This window comes from Ctenopharyngodon idella, chromosome 10 (genome assembly GCF_019924925.1).
Source record: "Ctenopharyngodon idella isolate HZGC_01 chromosome 10, HZGC01, whole genome shotgun sequence".
Lineage (NCBI taxonomy): Eukaryota > Metazoa > Chordata > Actinopteri > Cypriniformes > Xenocyprididae > Ctenopharyngodon > Ctenopharyngodon idella.
Window position 1 is genome coordinate 34000339 of NC_067229.1, and position 22162 is coordinate 34022500.

The 22162-nt window shown below is 37.0% G+C and overlaps 1 protein-coding gene and 1 long non-coding RNA gene across 3 annotated transcripts in view; one reads left to right on the forward strand and one right to left on the reverse strand.

The window, feature by feature from the left end:
- efnb3a (ephrin-B3a) overlaps positions 1–13420 on the forward strand; it is a 42782-nt gene extending 29362 nt beyond the window's left edge. For both annotated transcript variants that reach the window (XM_051908432.1, XM_051908431.1), the window contains 3 exons: positions 10151–10243; positions 10429–10491; positions 11418–13420. In XM_051908432.1, coding sequence (XP_051764392.1) covers positions 10151–10243; positions 10429–10491; positions 11418–11848 — 587 coding nt within the window. In that variant the 3' untranslated portion in view covers positions 11849–13420. The remainder of the gene's footprint in view (positions 1–10150; positions 10244–10428; positions 10492–11417) is intronic.
- Positions 13421–13851: 431 nt separating this feature from the next.
- On the reverse strand, positions 13852–20305 carry LOC127520397 (uncharacterized). Its single transcript, XR_007932102.1, has 2 exons — positions 16539–20305; positions 13852–16210 (listed from the first exon to the last, which is right to left on the reverse strand). It is a non-coding gene; the product is annotated as an uncharacterized LOC127520397 (long non-coding RNA).
- Between the last annotated feature and the right edge of the window lie 1857 nt (positions 20306–22162).

A 22162-nucleotide genomic window follows, 5' to 3' on the forward strand; every position in this document is an offset into this window, starting at 1 on the left:
GCATTATGGTCAGTGTTGGGGAAAGTTACTTTTAAAAGTAATGCATTACAATATTGCGTTACTCCCGAAAAAAGTGATGTTTATCACAAAGTAATTTTTGCTTATTAGTATGGTTGAATTGGATCATCGAAGGTCAGCAGCAAAGACATTGGTTAATAAAGTGAGATTAAATACATAAAGTATGTACAGTGGCATGAGAAAGTTTGGGAACCACTTGCAGAAAATGTGAATCATTTTAACAAAATAAGAGAGATCATACAAAATGCATGTTGTTTTTTATTTAGTACTGTCCTGAGTAAGATATTTTACATAAAAGATGTTTACATGTAGTCCACAAGACAAAAAAAAATTGCTGAATTTATTAAAATAACCCTGTTCAAAAGTTTGGGAACCACTGATTCTTAATACTGTGTGTGGTTACCTGGATGATCTACGACTGTTTTTTGTTTTGTGGTTGTTCTTGAGTCCCTTGTTTGTTCTGAGCAGTTAAACTGAGCTCTGTTCTTCAGAAAAATCCTCCAGGTCCTGCAGATTCTTCAGTTTGCCAGCATCTTTTGCATATTTGAACACTTTCTAGCAGTGACTGTATGATTTTGAGATCCGTCTTTTCACATTGAGGACAATTGAGGGACTCAAACACAACGATTAAAAAAGGTTCAAACATTCACTGATGCTCCAGAAGGAAACACGATGCATTAAGAGCCCCGGGGGGTGAAAGCTTTTGAACAGGATGATGTCATCCAAATTTTTCTTATCTTGTTGAAATATCTTTTTTTTTTTTTTTTCTTTTTTTTCATTTAGTACTGCCCTTCGGAAGCAACAGAAGATACTTGCATGTTTCCCGGAAGACACATTAAGTACAATTTACCTTGATCTTTAAATTCAAAAAGTTTTCACCCCCGGGTAAACATCTTTTATGTAAAATATCTTACTCAGGACAGTACTAAATAAAAAATAACATGCATTTTGTATGATTTCTCTTATTTTGTTAAAATTATTCACATTTTCACAGATTCTGCAAGGGGTTCCCAAACTTTCGCATGCCACTGTATTTGTTTAATTTAATATATTTGATTATTGCAGGTTTGTGCAGTAAATTCTCACATTTAGTCTAGAACTACAGTAACCGTCATGTTTACACACAATGCCTCTGCACTTAATCTCAATTTCTCTCAACATGGCAACAGGAGAGCTGTCAGTCAATACATGGGAAAACAAAGTAACTTGTTACTTGTAATGCATTACCCCAACACTGATTATGGTGATGAGAATTTGGGAATCTTAATATTCCTAAAAACAGACTTCAATTTCTTTATTCAGAATGTAATTTCTTTTCTTCTTTTTTTCCCACTTTTTTCTTTTTATTATTAGGGTGAATTATGACCAGGACATGTTTCACCCACCTGTCTCTCTCTCTCGGTCTCTCTCTCTCTTCTTTTGCCTTATATTAAACTCTCTTAAATTAGACTGTGGCCTCTCACCTTTCTCATCCCCTGTCCTTCACTCCCCCATGCTGTTCTATCTTTTACTCATCTCATCTCATGCCCTTTCTCTCTTATTATCCGTGCCCGATTTAGATCATTAATTCTTAATGTTGCCCTCATGAAAATGTCCATTAAAAGCAGCCCCGAAAGTACAAAACACAGGGATTCACTTGAATATTTGACTAGTTCCTGTAATTATTTAACCATGCTTACAAGACCCTTTTCAGAATCTCTGCCACATAAGAGACTTTTGTTTGAGCTGCAGGGAGCAGGAGGCCTGGACAGCCCAGTTAACTAGGAAGGAGTAATGTCTTGTTTCATTAGTTGTGGCTGGACTTATTACTCTGGCTGTGAATTTATGACCTTGTTAAAGTAATAGTTTGGTATGTTGTTGTTCGTAGAAGTGTCTGAATTATGCCTATGTTGCCATTCTGTGCACTGCAGGGGTCACATCTTTGTGCGCTGTCTGGACGTTTCTCTACTGAGCTGCTGGACGGGTCAGTCATTAAAACAGGAAAACCCAGTGTGTGTGTGTGCGTGTGTGTGTGTGTGTCTAAGTGGAGAGGATGTCAGACAGGATTAGCGGTTAATACCTGTCAATTGCTCACCAAAGATGACATTTAAGATTACGGCTGTAGGATTTCAGCCCTGTTTCCATAGGGATTGGTCCTCCTGTCACTCACTCTGTGTCAGGCAGTCACATGCTGCAGAATGATTGTATTTACGAGATGGATGTTGTCACAATGTTGTTATTACCATTGGAGATACTTGGGATTTTCTTTGAGCTTAGACTTTCAGAATTAAAGGCGCTAATTAAAGAATCACAGAAGAAGAAAATTGGTATTGGTCATAATTAAATAGCCCATGAAATTGCTTGACAAGTGCAGTTTGTTTGTTTTGGTTTGATTTGTTTTTGTTTTTGACATTCCCTATTCAAAAAGGAAGTTGGGGTGGGACATATTTAAGAAATATCCAATATCTTTATCATATTTGCTTGTCTGTGGTATTAGGAGAAGGATAGTTCTCTTTCTACGGGGCATGTGATTTGACAAAAAAAATTGGAAAATGAAAATTGTCCTCATTTATTCACCCTCATGTTGTTTCAAACCTGTTTGACTTTATTTCTTCTGCAGAATACAAAAGTGTAAAAAATGTATTTTTTCTTCTCAATAAAAAGTCAATAGGGTTCAGTGTTATTTTGTACTTTAGACTTTTATTTTATGGGCAAAAGTGATTCTTTTATATATCAAAATATCTTCTTTTGTGTTCCACAGAAGAAAGAAAGGTTTGGAACAACATGAGGGTGAGAAAATGATGACAGAATCTCCATTTTGGGTGTACCATCTCTTGAAGCCATTCATCCAATCACTACACAGCTGAGTGAAGCAGCAGAACAACTGTTCCTCATAAACACGCTCACTTAGTGCATCACATCTGCGTAGCAGCAGATGAAAGAGACTTGTTTAACCACAATCCACTGCATGACAAGACTTTATGTGTTACAGATCACAGCAGCAGGCACAAAAACCAAAACATCTGAACGCTATTGCAAAGTTCATTGCATTCCCACAGTCAAAAGGTGTTGTTTTAGGTTCAATAAGGGATTGACTTCTGGAAAAGTGTTTAAGTTCACATCTTCCAGCTTCAGGACACACTAAAAGCTGTTTGACGAACAAGCAGTAAGTGGTAATATATGTAGTGTTCACTTACCTGCCTTTCAGCAAATAAGGCGAATATTACATCACCTAATTAATATTCTTAATCCAAGCTGTTCATAATGAGATTCCCAAACTTTTTAGTACTTTACAGTACTTTTCTTATGTTCCATCAAGGTTACAGTGTTCCATTACAGTTCAGTACAGGCTTCGGAACTGCTTCTTCTTGCAGCAGATCTTTGTTTGTGTGTGCGACGGAGGAATTCCTGCTGCTGTTTTGACTTCTTTACACATTTTATAAGCTCTACATGAGTTCTCAGCTGGTAAAAATACCACCATATGTAAATGCATAAAACGAGCACATTTAGCCCAGCACACAGCATTGTTTTGGATGTTCGGTAAGTTCTGTCGCTAAATATACCTCATGAAAGCTTCCAATCAGGTTGTGACCTTTTCCTTGTGCCTTTTGTTTTGTATCTTTGGGTTCGGGGTGTTAAAAATGACAGTGTGAATGCTAAGCGAAGCAGGGCTAAGTGTAGGATTTTCTTTTTTCGCCCAGTCCAAAAGTACCAAGAGAACTTAAGTTCTCTTACAAGTGTGAACACACCCTTTAAGACATTTCCTGAGGTGTCGCTGGACAATCCCATCTTAGTGTGTTTTTATCAGAGATATTTTCTTTCAGTGAAAGGCCTGTTCTGTATGTTGGAATGTATTCTCAGATAATCTCTCACACACACACACACACAATGTGTCTCATATTGCGTGCTGCCCCCTTTAGGCCTGCCCTGGCACAGCTGCAAGATAATGAGGTCATGGAGGCCCTCTTGCCAGCAGGAACTTGGGCTTACTTAGGGAAAATTACTCTGGGTTTGTGCAGCCCAAACAGATTGTGCTAATTCCTAGTGGGCTGAAAAGGTTGACTTGGCCGTTAGCCTTATTTGTCGGGGGTAAAAACCATCTTTTCGAGCTGTTGTTGCTCCAATCGCTGGTCATCATGGGTCAATCCCCATTTCTCAAGTGGGGGTTGTGTAGGGGGCAGGGGAATTTTGGGAGAGGGTGGAGTGGGTCAGTATGTGGGTCGTTTCAAAATGTTCTTTGGCCAGTTTTTTTTTTTTTTTTTTTTTTCATTTCAGTTCCAGACATGCCTTTCTCTACATCACCGCAGATCATCATCTCAATTACCAAACTCATCCGTTGTTCTTTCTTGTCTATGATTTTTAGACTGCTCGAGAGAACATGTAGACTGTAAAGTCTGCACTGCAGTGTGTGTCATGTCTGCTTTTCATCTTCTGTTTAAACCCACGGCCTCTTGTCTTCCACAACCATCATCAGAACCTTCCAGACTACTGTTTTTCTACGCCCACTCACCTTTCCGCTCACCCTCTTCCTATTTCTTCTTATAGTTCCTTGTAGCAATGTCAAAAGTACAGGTACTTCGGTAACAACTCAATGATAATCTACAGACTCAGTGTTTTCATAGACTGCGGCAGGCAGCTGCTTTCAAATGCTCACGTTTTTGTGAAATAAAGCACTGAGAAAATTTATACATTTATTAAATATATATAGAGAGAGAGTTTTTTGACTTAAGTTTTTCTTTAATTAGCAATAAATAATGTATTGAATCATGAAGAGAAACATTTTTCTTAAAAAATAAAAGACAACAGATCCAACAAAGCCTTAAAGGGGTGGTCTAATGCGAAACATACACTACATCCTCACAGAGACAACCACTGACTAAAACACTGGGCTATTTATACACAGAGATGCTATCAAGGTAACAAGACATACCTGAGAATGCAATCAAGGGGACCAACAATAGTACTACAAAGTGACTACAACATGGCACTAGAAACAGGAAGTAACACAAATGTCCCCACACAAGACAGGGGAACACACGCTGGGATCATGAAAGTAACCTCACAAATACAATTAATCCCCCACTTAAATGTAAACATCTCTATATCCACCAATCAGTCATTTACAATATAATATGTAAACTCAATCTTTACGCAAGATTTAATTATTCTGGTTAAAATCGTGATACCATCATTTGATTCAGTTTTCTTTTTCGTGACAATATTGGAGATTTCATTTGAACAAATTAATAAGAAAAAGTTTTTTTGTTTTTTTTTTAGATTGAAAATTAAACCATTGGTGTAAACATTTGTCCTAGTCTGACACAATCTTTATTAAAAAGTGGGAACAATCTTTCAGAATTTAAAATAAAAGACAGTTATTTGTTATCTACAAAAAGGACACTAATGGGTTACCGGTGGATCAAGGTGTGCTCTGTCTGTTTGTAGAAAGAGAGAGATAAACTAGTTGACTTAAACTAGTTGTTTGACCATTGTGGGCTATTCCTAATATCTAATGCAGTGAAGACTATGCCAATCATTTTTATTTTCATTTTTAGTACTTTTTTTAAAATATATTTTAGTCATTTCTAGATATTTAAACTTGACACTGCTGATAATACTTGTAATTTGTTTCTTTGTTCAGTTTATTTTTCTTGAATAATTGCTTGAGAAAATGAATCAGTGTTTACCTAATTTTTGCATGCCCTTGTTTAGTTGTTAATATTTTAATGTTATATATTTGTTTTTCTAAATAAAGTTTGGTTCATTAGCATATTAGTTTTTTATGTGGTATCAAAATTGGCATTAAGAAAATTCAGTGGTATTGCTATTACTGACATTTTGGTACTGTGACAAGGTTCTTTAACTCTGTTCCTCTATCTGCTGATCAAGTTCAGCATTTACACCTTTACTGAGCATCTCTGCATCCCCACAGGGAGAAAAGAGAGAGCGAGAGAGTTGAAGAACACAATGAGAGCCATTAGGTGATGAATCACTTTTTTTTCTACACCTCCAGTGTGTTGACTAATGACTGCCATGAGCACAAAAAAGGTCATGTTTTTGGATTCAATCCATGAGTGTGTGTTTGTGTGCATTTCTGTGTGTTTACATGTGAGGGGGTGAATCTTTTATACATTGTGTCTATTCTCTAAAGATTATTCTTTATTTAAGTCAGTTTTGGGTGAATGTAATATTTGGCTTTATACTAAGAGGCTCTTTGGATGAAATCCAAGGGTTTTTGTTGTTCTTGATTTTGACACGTACATTTTTGTAATGTTTTTGACCTTTTGGGGGCGAATTGAGAAGTTTTGGAGTTCATGAATTTTAAAGAAATTTTCTGGGTTTAATTCAAGTTGAGCTCCATGGACCGCACCTGTGACATGCTGTCGATTACCACAGAAAATCATTGTGTTTACAGTAGTGCACTTATAATGGAGGTCTGTGATTCAAAACATTCTACTAGAATAGATTATATTTTTATAAAGTTAAAATGCACAATTTTGATCATATATCCACAAGATTTGATCATTTATATATGTTAAATACTTACTGGCCCGGTTTCACAGACAGGGCTTAGCCATAGACTAAGCCAGGATTAGGCCTTAGTTCAATTAGGGTATTTAAGTAGCTTTTATAAACGTACCCTAGAAAAAAAAAACTTTACCAGTGTGCATCTTAAGACAAAACAATAGCACTGACATATATTAAGATATGTCAGTACAAGTTGCTTTCAGTTAAAACAGCTCAAACATGCATTTTAGTCCAGGACTAGCTTAAACCTCTTCTGTGAAACTGGGGGACTGTGTCTGTTCAAGTTAAATAAAAATGTTCCTCTTTTGTATACTTGTATACACAATGATACCATAAAGGCAGTGTATACATAGACGAGAAGTACATTACCATTCAAAAGTTTAGGGCCAGTAATTATTTATTTATTCATGTTTAAATTAATACTTCTATTCAGCAGCGACACATTAAATTGGTCCAAACTGACGGTAATAACATTTGTGATGTTACAAAAGAATTCTATTTCGAGTAAATGCTGTTCTTTTATCTAAGAATGTAATGTTTTGTTGTAATATATATTACTGTTTTTACTGTATTTTCAAATAAATGCAGCCTTGCTGAGCATAAAATACATTTTTAAAAATCTTACTGACCCCTTTTGTACATTTGACTATTGAATAGTAGTGTGTCACACATAACCAGAAATTCATCTGCCTTGAACGGTTGTCCTTCCAATGAAAATAGTAATTTAGACACTTTATTACTCAAATAAAACACATTTTTGTTCAGAAGAATTAATTGTTTTAACACAAATATGAGCTTTCTGCTAATAAACCCTCTCGAATGCCTTAGACTTCCCATGTGCATTGTCGAATTGTCGGAATGAATTTCTGTAGTGATTGAAAGCATGTCACAGATGCTGTTTAATTTGTATTGAATCCAGACCATTCCTCACAAATCCTAAATCTGACGCAAGTGCCTTAAAAAACAAACTTCAAATTAATTTGTCAACCGGCAAATACAGAGGCCACCTTAGTCTCGGTTCCTTTATAACAAAACTGTTACCCTCAAGCAGAAAAGCTATTGAATGTTTACTGGCACTCCTCGTCGGCATGTGCTCCTCGACCGCCTGCTGTAATTTTTTTCTAAGAGCATAATAATGAAGAGATATTTTGGATGGGAAGAGTCTTTGTACACAAGCACCGTGGTTTTCGAGCGCTGCAGATTAGCTACCGTGTGTCATTCGGAGGTTCAATAAAATATTGAATGGTTCAAATGCAAAGTGTTTGTGCAATGAAGAATTCAATATCGCCCTCATGAGCAGGCTTTATATTTGGAAAGGAAAATAAGTTTGAAGATGAAGCTCTTTGTACCATGGGGAGGGAGCTTGAACATTGTTTGAATGCAGTATTCAGTGCCTGGATGCTGAGTTACTCAGACTTACATGGATAAAGTACCAAGTTTTTCAGAGAGGCGCCTCACCTATGAAATATTTAGTAATGTGAAGGCTGGAAGATGCGATGACTGTGTGTTTTAGAGACTGTGTGAGTGTGTGTGTGTTGAGGGATGATTGTATACATGGTTAAAAGGCAACATAGTTGCGGTCGAGTCTCTGTTATTCCTGAGAGACAGTTTCCTATATACAAAGCAGCCTGGAGACAAGCAAGTACTAAATAGGCAAGAAGCAACTAAGAAACCCACCAAGCACGCTGGCATACAGGAACACATCACATGTGGATGGCCACCACAGTCACTATGGCAAATTTAAATCAATATGTTTAATTACATGGAAATAAAACAAACATATTGACTTCTAAAGCAACATTTATGTCAGCAAACATTGATATGTTGATTTGATTTCATCAGTTGATTTTTAACTTAATTTACTTGAATGATTTGATTTATTCATCAGCATTTCATGCAATAAATTGTCAACACTTTTTAATTAATTGACAGCAATAATGTTTATATGTATTCTGTATGGCTTGATATTGACTAAATTAAACTCATTAATTTGAACTTCATTAAACTGACATTAATTGGAAAATAAACAACTCAATACAAAATAGGGCATGACATTAATTTCATGAAGTTGTTGTTGTTGTTTTTTTTTTCTTTTCTTTTTTCCTTTTTCAAATTCCATCAAATTGTCAGTGAAAACAATGCTGAACTCCTCAGGAGGTCAAACTAAATATTACATGAGTTGTTTATTTTAGTTCGTTTTATGAGGTTTGTGAATTTGGCGAAACACTCTTACAAAAAAAAAATGTGACCTTACTGTTTTGTAAGAATTTATTTATTTAGGCATTAAATAAACATTAAAATTAGAGTTGTAATGAGGGAAAACCTTGTGTTATCAGGATTGGGTGCAAAATATGGAACCTAGATAAATGTTGTTTTTAGTTATTAAAATGATTTTTATTAAAAATTATGGACTGGAGTAACTTTCTAGCAGAATGGTGGGTTATTTGAAGGTAATTTTCTATCACAATAATGATACATATCACAATATACGTAGCAATCCAGTCTGAAAAGCTGATTTGAAACTGTGTATTGTTTAAATCGCTGTACAAATAACAAATAACAACTACAATGAATAAAATGTCAATTCAACAGGTTATATCAACTTAATTGTTTGCTATTTAAAACAGGCCAAATTCACAGTTTTAAAGGGGGATACAGACGTGATTTGTTTAAAACCTGCTACTTTTAATGCTAGTTTATGTTAGTTTATTAAACATATCTCATTGTTATCAACAAAAAACATGATTTGTGCCTCTGATGATTAATAGAAAAATAAAAAAAAGTATTTCTACACCAAATTGTACTGTATTCGTAGAAAGTGCCAGTTATGCTTGTTAGTCATTTACATCACATTTTCCCATGGTCATTAGGCCGTGAGCCAATTTTTTTATAAATTTTAAACAACTGTTACCATGGTAAATACACAATACTAACATAAACTGTTAATAAAACATGGAATCTGCTTCTGATGAATAGAATGTGCATCATACGTGCATGCAAATCCTTCCCAGCTAAAATACGAAGTACAAGTTATATAATTTATTGGTACTTTTTGATAATTTCATAATTTACTATTAACTATGTAAATTAACTATGTAACTACGACGTTATATGCTCGTAATTTATTTTGCTCTTTATATATAGAGAAGTGATATACAGTGTGCGTCTCCTTCTGACAGGGCAGGAAAGTTCATTTTTCTGGGGTGGGAAACTTTTTTTATTTCATAACAAATTACAAAAATAACATAATAATGACACTGACATATTACCTGAAAACATCTCATCTGAACAATTTCTCAACACTCTTTACTTAAACTGAGTCTGACAGAAGATTCAACAGCTTTCACGCACTTCTTTAAAAATAAAAGTTGTTTCTTTGACTGCATACTCAGCGACCCACTCGGAACCCACTTTTGAGTTGCGACCCACCAGTTGAGAAACACTGCTTTACATGAGCGAGTGGCTGCACATTGCTGTGAAGTAATGGAGAGTCATAAACCAGTGTTTTATTGCTAAGCCACAGGGTTCCAGTCAGCCTTCGTTGCACAACATCTGAAATGCTGAAAAAATAAAATAAAATCCTTGACGTTAATATTGTTCTGGTTTTTTCAACCTCTTCCCAAAGCTACCTCTGACGGTACAAAAGAAGGGATCGACAGCATGAGAGGAGGCGTCTGCGTGACACGAGGGATGAAGTTGATTCTCAAAGTGGGACAGAGTGAGTATCATCACCTCCAAAAGCACATCAATGAATCAACCTACAGTATGCACTGAGGGAGAGTTCCAGACAAAATTCAATAAATGTTGTGTCGATACCAGCACACTCGCTCACATAATTGAAGTGATTGAACCATGCATCAAAATGTGCTTGTTTCACATCATGTAATTTTTTTGCTTTCATAGCTGCATATGGCCTTCCCCCAAAGCCCAAACCTGATCCGGGCCGACCTAACAGCAGAACCCCAGGTAATTTTTTGTCTTTATTTTTGTAGTATTTTATTTTAGGTGAATTTTGACAACTGTGGTGGATTTATGTGTTGGTGTTTCTATTGATGTTTAAATCTCATAAATAGGCAAATATGAACAGTGTTGTTAGTGTTAACTAAAACTATTGAAAATCGTGTTTGTTAAGTTAAATAAATGTAAAATAAAATATAAATATTAGATGGAAAAACTTTAACAAAAATAAGAAATCTTGCCTTGGGGCCTAACTGAAATAGTTCAAGTTCAAGTTGTAAATTAAAGCTAAACTGAAGTATTTTTAAAAAGCAAAAACTAAAAAATGAAAGCAAAAGCACATAAAATTACTAAAACTAAAATTAAAAATATAAAAATAATTGCTAATTCAAAATATTAATAAATACTATAGCATATAAATAATACTAAAACCCCTGACATAGAATGTTAACCCGGGTTTAAAAATGTACAGTGTGAAACATGGAGCAACATTAACCCAGGATTACGCTATCCCAGAGCTCAGAAAGATGTCAAGTAAACAATTTTAATGGTGAAAATCCCACTGAAATCTGCTTTCAACTACATTTATGTATTAACCTTGATACCATCTGCATATGCATCTGTTGTCATGTTAACACACTGTCTAGTGTTCTTTGAATTGCTTTTTTTAATTTCTTAGAGGCTTAGACTGCACTGGTTGATCTCCATAAGGTAAACATTTAAGAAACCAGCAGTGTTGAAGCCAAACATGAGGCATTTTTGAACTCAAGCCGGCTGAAATCAAAGCTAGTTATGGATTAAATCGAATCTAATCTAAATACTATCAGGATGTTTGTTGTAGAAGATAAAGCCGAATAGGAAGTGAACTTCAAAAGTCCTGCACGTGGATGTCTGGTCCATGCGAGCATTGATTTATCTGATCTTTTCTATTTCAGATACAGAAAGTGGATCTAAAGGGGGTGATGGAGGTGAGGCTGGTGAGAGGGGAGACAGCGGCGCCGTATCCGTCTCTAACATCGCCCTAATCGCCGGTGGTGCAGGGGGAGCCTTTGTCCTCCTGATTGCTGTAGTGATTGCTGTGGTGTGTTACCGCCGACGGAAGGCCAAGCACTCTGAAACTCACCACCCTGCCCTTACACTGTCCTCTCTTACCCCAAAGAGAGGCAGCTCCTGCGGGGCGGCAACTGGGGCTGGCGGGGGCAACAATAACGGCTCCGAGCCTAGTGATATCATCATTCCCCTGCGGACCTCTGACTCTGCATACTGCCCCCATTACGAAAAAGTCAGCGGCGATTACGGACACCCCGTTTACATCGTTCAAGAGATGCCCCCTCAGAGTCCAGCCAATATTTACTATAAAGTATGAGATCAGCGAACACAAAGACAACCCATCCTGACTTTATCGAACCTCACACACGTTCGCTATGTTCAAGTGACTCTATATGTAAGAGCCTATATGCGTTACTAGAACGTGGACCTGAAGTTGAGTTGATCGTACCGTCTAGAAAAGCGGTAAATACAGCTTTTATGTCATAGCAGCGTGTTTGCGGTTATTTACACGTGTGTGTTTCTGTGTGCGACGTGAGGCGGGCAGATCACGGATTTCACATGGGCTCAGGTGCAAGTGAATGTACTTCACATGCCTGTTTGAGACGAGTTTATACGTCCGTTCTGATGGTCGGAACTGAATTATTGTGCTTATCCTGAAAACCAAACAGTAGAGAGTGAGACTTTTAAGTGATTCATACTTTTAGAAAAAAAATACCTGTATAAATAATATAAACACTTAATACGGTTTTAAACTTTGGGGGGAAATCCACTAATTGCGTTGCATTGATTGTGTGGTTTATTTGCACATGCTGTCTGCATTGTTTTAGCACCCCATTCACTAAAGCAAGAGATCTGAACACAATTTTTACACCACAGTAGTTCCCTATCTTGCAGGCTGAATTGCAGCCTAGCACAATCTGCCATACTTTGCTAAGACTGTACACCATCACTAAGATCCAGACTTTTTAAAATGCCAAAAATATTTTCACACTCCATTGTGCATCTTAATATGGTTCAGTTTCTCCATAACTTGATAATCATTTGATGAATTTCTGCTGCCATTATCACTAGAAAATGTACAAAACATCTAAATATTAGCACAATGCTAATTGCATTTTTTGTCAGTTTTCGATACCACTCAAATCAGATGTCATCCTGATGGGATCTGGTGAAGAAACTGGATCCAGTTTTCCTTGCGCTTTGGAAGGATTTAACATTTTTGGCGTAGTCGGCAGGATCTACAGTATTACAAAATGTTTTTGTGCATTCTACAATAAGGCTAATTTGCATAAAAAGGAGGCATGTTTGTGCTAAAAAGAAAAAAAAAAAGTGAAAAAAAAAACGTATCGAAATATTTTAAATACTATTCCAGTGCAGATTGTGGCTTGTTAAACTGGATTGTGGATGATTAGTGAATGAGACGCAGAGTGTTCCGCACGCAACCGTTTAGTGAATTCACCCCTCTTTATTTTCCTTTTCTCATTTCATCTGATTGTAAATGTTTGTCTTTTCTGAACTCAGACCTCTGTCTGATTTATTTATTGTGCATCAAAGAAGCAGTTTTTCATTCCTTCCACTTCATCAGCTTCCTATCACAACTCCTCAGCGCCTGGGTGTTTGTTTTTGAGGTTTTTTAAACATTTTTATGTGAGGAGCAGGAATCGCATGTGGAGGAGGTGTAGATGGATGATCGACTACTTCAGATGGAGACTCTTCTGAGATTTCCGAGAGGTTGGAGGTCAAAGTTAAGCGTTCGAAGAAAAAACCCTCAGAGCTGTGCGGGAGTCCGTCACTATATGATGATTTGAGGGCTTCTCGTTTTCTGCCCGGGCTTTTGAAGTACTGTGTATGCCATGATGAACTGCTTGCTTACCGTAGACACACAATACTAAACTTATACACACTTAACACGCACATTCACATTACAGCAGTTTCATGTGTTAACCCCCACAGATGGACTCCAGCTGTGCATTTGTATGTTTTTCAAAGCTTTGTGATTGTGATTCAGACTGAAAACAGCAGGACTAAGACGGACAACGCAACTGTGCGTCTAAATTAACTCAGTCACAAACTCTCCACATCCTCTTGAGTGTTACACATACCCGTTGCTTGGTTACAATCTCGTTTCGACTCTCATTTTCACATTTCGGGTGATGTTTTTCAGGCCATCTCTGACATCACCCTGTGCCAGCTTGAGGCTTCAGGTCCACAGTTCACCTGAGTTATTTCATTGGAAGAGACATGACATCATCAGGAGATGTAAGAAGAGACCGTATGTTACAGGCCGGAGTGACCTGAGCTTCCTGGTTCAGACTTCTCTCTGTGTGTTGATTTATTGGATTTCTTGTTGTCAAATGGCTAGAAACCAGAAATGGCACCTTTATCATTTTGCTATGGGATTTTTTTTGCTATGGGATGTTTTTCATGTTTTTGTTCTTTCACAATTTTTTGCTTTCCACAGTGTTGATTCATTTGTAGATTGAGCAAATGAGAATAGTCTAAATGAAGGAACCTACCCTACTCGTGGCCATGGTAACTAGCAATGGGAACCATAAAGAATTTAACAATTGTGGTTCTGATTCCCCTTAACAGTTCCATTGATGATTTTTTTTTTAGTGCTTCAGAGGAAAATATATTTGGGGGGAAAAAGAAATGCAATTTTTTTTTATTGCATTTACTATCCTCATCAGTCTAATGCTAAATGGAGTTTGACTTTTCACAGACTTTTTAATGGTGGCATAAATGCAATCCAATAATTAATCCTAACTATGTATTAAATAAAAAGACTAAAGTCAAAAAATTGGTAAGATTTCCTATTTTCATATTAACATTAATTCATTTTTATAAAATGACACATTACAAACAAAAAAAAATGTGTATCTTTATCTGCACATTGTCATATGAACGTTAAGCCAGGAAATACACTGATTTAAGCCCCACAAGCCTTATGATGAAAATAATAACTTTTCAGTAAGTGAGTCTCTTTTTTTATTATTATTATTCACTAATAGGGAACATTCAGAGTCATTTGTTTGGGAATCAGACTACGCTGTGTTTAAATCACTAAAGACATAAAATCTTTAAAAAAGATATAAAGTTTTATTTAAGACACTTATTAGCAAGTAAACTAAATATCTAGAAGCAGAACTTTATTCTGCTTTGTTTTTTGAGTTATGTCTTCGAAATCAGTACTTATTTGAATGGGCAGAAGATTTTAAGATTTTTTATTATTATTATTTTATTTTTACAAAGTTTTCTGATGTACAGCCATTCACAGAGACTGTTGTCATTATTTAAAGCAGTTTTCATACAGAAGTCTATTATTGTGGTATTCAATAGGGATGTATTTCCTACTACTGCCCCCTACAGACCTGGAGGAACCATTGTCAAGCCTATGCATACTTCTTTTAGTGTCTTTAGCCATGTATAAATTCTCCTTTAAACCAGCATTATGTGATATACTCGACTGCCTGAATCCTAAGACGTAAAGCACTTCCTCGGATAGCCATGCCACGGGTTAGGCAGGATTTTTTTTTTCTTTGTCCAGCTTCTCTGTTGAGCGAAGGCAAGCCATCTGGCCTGATTAGCATTGACCTATAAGCCACCCAAAGCATTTCAAAACCTAACCAAAAAATTCCAATAGCGACCACACAAGAACACCAAACCCTGTTTCAGCATTTTACACACTCATTTAATAATGGCTGTTAGATTTATTTGTTTACACTGAAATATTATCAACTAACTTAATATAACTTGAAATGCCTTGAAAGTGAAAGACTGTTTAACTCTTAACAGTATTTCTATAAACAATGCTGATTTCAGGAGGCAAGAAGACTTTCAGTGTTTTAGAAGTCCAGTTGGACTGGACGGGACTTGATGTTTGGATTTGTTGAGATGTTATAAAAACATTGAGGCAATGTTAAATAAATGTTAATGTTTAAAAAGATGTTGAGATAAGACATTGGGGAAACAGTGTGTGCACCTGTTCCTTTACCAGACCTCTCTTTTAACTCCCTTTTCTCTCTCTTTCCAACCCTATATCAAATAAAGATTGCATTCCATGCAGTAAAACTCAATGATAAAACTGAAAAGTTGCTAGTTTATCATGGCTATCATTCACCTTTAGTATGGTCTCAAATCTCCCAGAGGGCGTTTTTAACACTTTTTGTTGTTTTATGCAGTTTTTGACCTTGCATTGTTAGATTTCCCTCTTTACTTATTCCATCTCGCTCACTTGATCTCGTAATATCTTCCCACATTCCACCTCTGTTGTTACTCTGTTTGTCCATTGAGTCGATGTGGTTTGCTGCTGGCTTGTAATAAGTGCTGGATGACATCACTGGCATTTTAATGGCACAATCACTCCCTTCCCCTCCTGGTTTCGTTCATTCTGTCTTCCTTTAAGTTCCTTCTTGGTTCATCTCTATATCAGTGTTTGATGTGTTGCCCCCGTCAAGTCAGGGCACTAAATCAAATAGGCACTTTGACAGGCGCCGTAAAAACCCCTCACTACCAAAACCTCGCATGACCCTTCACAGTACAGTCATAAGGACCGACGGCTGCTGCGTTTGAGCGTCTGTTTGTTCTTGAAACAGACTCTAGCAGAGTGTGATAGAGTTGTTTTTCAGTCCAATAATATCCACGCCAGAAGGCCATTGACAGGCTGTCAGAGATGAAGCTGTTAAGACAGATGGACACACATGCTTTGATTCAAGATATTGTAACATTTTATCAGTTTCGATATCATTCATTTTCTTTGGGTTCATTCACTCGGAGATTAAAAGTATTCCTTCGATTCAAATATTTAATCAAAAGCCATACCTGTCTCCACCGACAGACACTTTGGCCCAAAACCGCTGCGTTATTAAAGCAGTACCCGCACAATATGACATTATACTCAAATTTAAATGCAGAAAATGTTTCGCATACTTCTCTGAGGCTGTGTGTGTGTGCATGATTGACAGGTCATATCATACGGTGTGTACTCCTCTTCCTCTGAAACTCACCTTCACTCTGCTAATGGCCGCCTGAGGGGAGAAGGTCCGTCTGGGCCTCATAGATAGCGAAACTGTGTGCACCCGTGTTTGTTTTCATTCGTCTGTTTGTGTGTGCGGAGAGCTCGCCAGTGAATTAAAGGGGGTTGGCTAGAGGCTAGAGGTTAGTATTGAATCTTTTCGTGTGCATGTATGGTGTGCGCCCTTCAAATTCTTCTGTTTATTGACCCTTACATACACTGGAGCTAGTCTTACATTAATCACTAACTCGAATGTTACACACGAGGCTCCCTATCAACATTTGCATAACCGTCAACACGCACATTGCTGTAAAGTTCTATTGATATTCTGACACATACCAGGAGTATCTGTTTTTTTTAAACACATGAACAGATTTCACACCATCTGTGTATCATCAATGCATCACATACACACGTGTGCATATGCTAGCATACACTTAATATTGTTCATAATACTGGGCAATGGGGGGTGATTTTGCAACACAAACTCTGATCCTAAATATAGTAAGTTTCCTTGCAGACTGCTGCCAACATAGGCAACTGCTTTTTTTAAGGCAACATTCTAGCCGTCATGAAACCTCATCACTAAGTGAGTGATATTAAAAATGCTTTACATGTGCAGCAACTTTGTACACCATACAAATAGCTAGGAGCCCCTAAAGAAAAATATGAAATGGGAGGGGGAAAATTATTTCAATGCTTTTGCATTCCCCTGAGAAACTTTGCATTCGCTCGCAAGGAGCTCAAGTTTCTCGCGGGAACGCAAAACATTTGCGAGAGAACACAAAAGCACTGACTTATTATTTTCCTTCCCATCTCATTTATTTCCACCACCATGTCCCTTTGAGAAAAATTTATTTGTCAATACTTTTGAGTTCTCTCACAATGTTTTGCGTTCCTCAAAGAAACTTTGCGTTCCACTGATAAACTTTGCATTCGCTTGCAAAGAACTCAAAAGGTTTTTCCGAGTGAACGCAAAGTTTTGCGGGGGAACGCAAAAGGTTTTGCGAGTGAATGCAAAGTTTCTCGGGGGAACGCAAAACATTTGCGTGAGAATGCAAAAGCATTGACTTATTATTTTTCCCTCCCATCTCATATTTTTTCTATCACCATGTTCCTTTAGGGGCTCCGTAAACTAGTGTATGGTTCTCATTTGGTTATTTTTTGTTGGGAACCACTTAATGTTCCCAGAACATTTTTTTAAAACATTTAATGTGATTGTTTTATTTTCTTTAAAAAAAAAAAAAAAAAAAAAAAAAACACTTTTTTTAGCCTATATGTATGTGTTCCAAGAACATTCTAGGGACCAACATTCTTCAATGTTCAACGATTTGATATTTTAGCTATTTTTTCTCTTAAGTATTGAATTTAATTATGTTTATTTATAATCAACATCATCTGCCATCTTGATTTTTTTTTTTTTACCATTCAGCTTGCCATAGTGCATTCTGTGATTGCCTTCACAAAGAAGACATGCAGTGCTGCTTTAGAATAAAGGTACGTTTTAGGAATATTTTACAAGGCAGTATAACTAAGTTACCTAGAGCATTCCTGTCAGGAGTGTAACTATGTAAAAATGCTGTCCCCATAGATGGCTCTCTAGTTTTTGGAACAGAGCAATAAAATGTAATTTTCATTATCGTTCCACACAACCGCAAATATGCTCACACACATCATCCATTTGGTGACAGAATGAGATTTGTGATCTTGTCAGGATTATCCATGCTCTGGTTTCTAGGTCAGCATTCCATCAGAACAGACATCCTCCCTAAGAGACACAGGTCACACACACGCTCGTAAAGATTAGCATCTTCCTCTAGAGACACGCTCTGTGCAGAGACCACAACAGCTTTTAATTATCTTACTTTCTCCCACACACTCATTTCAACAAGTACACACTGTCTCTCACACAAGTGCCCTTATGATTGTGCCCTCACACACAATACAAACAATAGAGCACAACAGACTGCTTCCGGAGGTAAAAATCCCATTTAAAGTCTCCATAGCGAAATTGATTTAACGTAAAAACTTTTCAAAACAGACCTACAATGAGCACAGAGAGGTCGTTGGATGATATATGCTTCTGTAAAGCCAACAGGCCGTGCAATTTCAACTTTAAAATCCTGGTGCTGAATTCCCAGTGAAGTACTTCAGTACCCACATAGCTGAAGAGTGATCTACAAGTCAAAGAAGTTGCTGTTAGCTTGGAAATGAGAATTGCAGCAAGAAGATTTGTGGTGAGTTGCAGGCTAGTTAAGTAATGTTGACTGTTAAGAAACAATGAAGGACAAAAAACATTACTGATAAAATGTGTACGCTAGATCAATAACATTTATATAACATTTATGTCCACAACACCAATTACTCAAAATAAACTTCAAAAACACCAATCTCAAAATAAAAGTGAACTGTCTCTTTAAAATATATGATCAAGAGGAAGTGACATCATTTCAGTCTTTAGAGGAGCCATGTTCAAAACATGGTAAGTTGTACACTAATTTAACATTTGTCATTTTTCATACTTGACCAGATTTGTCAACACTGTTGGCCAGAGGAGAACTGGCACCCCGACTAAGCCTGGTTTCTCCCAAGGTTTTTTTCTCCATTTTAACACCAATTTGCCACTTGTCTGCCACCTAATGTCACCTGATGGAGTTTGGGTTCCTTGCCGCTGTCGCCTCTGGCTTGCTTAGTTGGGGACACTTGACTTGACATTTGATATTCAACAGTGCTTTGATCTGCCTGCATTGACACTATTCTTTAAGAGCTGCTGTGCAGCCAAACAATGTACCAGTTATCAATGTAAAGCTGCTTTGACACAATCTACATTGTAAAAAGCGCTATATAAAGAAGATAGAGAAGATAATTTTGTGTTTTTTTGAATGTCACCATGTTTGCATGATGTTTGCATGATACTCCCACATCTTGGTAAAATAGGGTTTGATAATTTGCATCTGTTCCCTGTTAAGCACACAAACTTGATAGTGGGTGATTTGGTTCAAGGTTTTTTAAATGTTGAAAAATACTTCCAGAACCAGGCAGCCTCACAATCAGCTTTTGCTGATACCATTGTTGTAGATGCTCAACTCCAAAGGTCGGGTGAATTCTCCTCATATACATGTGATTAGTATACCCTCAGCTCACTTAGACAAAGAATACAGTCCCTAAAGCGCATTTTTTCCTCAAACTCTCTCTCTCTCTATCCCTCTTTCTCTTCTGAGCTGGATTTGAGATGTGAATGAACTTCACCCGGTCCGTCCCTTTCCTTTTTAACTCGTTATTGTGCTTGTCGTGGCCTTTGACCCGGGCACTGTGTGGAATGTGTGTGAGGGGTTTAGAGCAGCCGAGAGGCGGTGCGGGTCAGGGAATAGGGGGTCGCTTTTTGTTATTTCTCTTCACAAAACAAAGCCTTGTGGCCCACAGACAAAAAGATACAGGGAAGACTGTGCACAGAGCCAGTGAACCATGGCCATGTGTGTGTGTGTGACAGTGAGAGAGAACATTTGTTTTTGAAAGAGGGTTTGTGGCAGAAAGAGCAGGGATTTATGAAGGTAATAGTTGTGCGTGTTTAGATTTGGAGGAGTGTAGAGAGGCTTTTGGAGGTGAAGAAACTGTTAATGACCAATGAACTTGCATAACTCTCTCCTCGCACACATAAAAACACAGACTCTGACTTCCTTAGTGTCTCACGCCCCGTGTTTTCTGAAGCCTGAGTAGGAACGTAAACTTAGGATTATAAAATGTCGCTGAGGGCAGCTGAAGTTGAAAAGTGGATTAGGATTTAAATGTAGATCTGGTTAAAGGGTTATTTCACCCAGAAATGAAAACCATTACTTACCATCATTCCAAACCCATATAACTTTCTTTCGTTCTTAGAAAACAAAAGATGTTAGGCTGAATGCTTATGCTCTTTTCCATCCAATGACAGCGAAAGGGGTGTCAAGCTTTAAATATGACAAAAAAAGTACCAGTTTTATCATAAAATTACTAAAATACACAATATATTGGTATCATAACAGTTAATGGTCGATATTAACCATATCAGTTATCATAACAGTTATTGGTCGATTATTTTATAAATAAATAAAAATAAAATAAATAATAAAGTTGAGACTTTTTCAGCGAATAACAATTTTAATTTTGGTCTGTTCATCACAAAAGTTATCATATTGCTTCAAAAGATTTTGAACATGCATGTGTCATTAAATACTTTTATGATGCTTTTTTTTCTCCTTTTTTGGACACATGTAACTTTTTGACAGCATATGTACATTTACCTGCAGGATGTGCGGAAGCTTGTTTCCGCCATGGAATAAAAAATAAGTAAAAGATCATTTCGATTTTTTATTTATTTATTTATTTTAATCTCACAATTCTGACTTTTCAGAATTGCGAGAAATAAAGTCAGAATTGCGAGATAAAAATTCTGACAATTCTGACTTTTTTTCTTGCAATTGCGAGTTTATACCCCCAAATTCTTTTTTTCTTGCTTCTTTTCTCAGAATTGTGAGATATAAACTAGCAATTGCGATTTATAAAGTCCAATTCTGAGGAAAAAAGTCAGACTTTATAACATGCAATTGCAAGTTTATATCATGGAATTCTGAGAAGTCAGAATTGCGAGATGTAAACTTGCAATTGTGAGAAAAAGTCAGAATTGTGAGATAAGTTGCAATTACCTTTTTTATTTTTTATTTAGTGGCAGAAACAAGCTTCCATAAGTATGTCCTCTTTTACTCACAATTGTATAAATATTCTGCCCAGTGCCTAACATCTCATTATATGTTCAAAGAAACAAAGCAACTCATTTTGGTTTGGATTGTTATGATGATAAATAACTGATGAAAGAATTTAAATTTTTGGGGAAACTACTCATTTAAAGGTTGGGAGGTTTGCAATGTGGCACAAACAGCAATAGCACACTAGGGCAGATACCCTAAACACACTCACCCTTCCCCACCCAGCAAAAGAGATGTGGTGTAATTCAAACCCTCTAGACATACTCATTGGACACATAGACTCGCATATTTGCTGACTCTTGAATCTGAGCTGTTCAAAGGAACCCCAGCTGTCATTGACTGACTTCAGAGTTCCACACACACACTCTTTCTCTTTCCCTCGTTTCTTTCTCTCATTCTCTCTAAAAGGTCAGTGTTTCCCATAAGCACAGAGTACCAATCATGCCCTGTGTGACATTAACCCTGTTTGCATGTATTATTGGTCCAGGCTGAATGTCCCTCTGGAGTTCCCTATCTCTGTGTTGTCTCTTGTGTCTCTGCTTCCCCTGTCTTTCTGCAGTCTGCCGTCTCCTCAACATGCCCTGCGTCTGTTTTCGCAGTCTTTTTTGAAGTTCTTGCCTCTCTGCAGTGTGTTCATCACCTCCACATATATAGCACAGCTATTTCTTATTTAAGGTTTGAGAGGTGCTATATTGTGAAGTCTCACCCGTGACTATATTCCCAATGAGTCGTGTGCATGAGTTCGTCCATTTTAGACAACAAACCAAATTTTCACTATATTACTCTCAAAGATTGCACATATGAACACGACGCCTGATGCCTAAAAAATAATAATTTTAGAGCTTTTTCCACTGTAAAACATTTTAGCCCTGGAAAT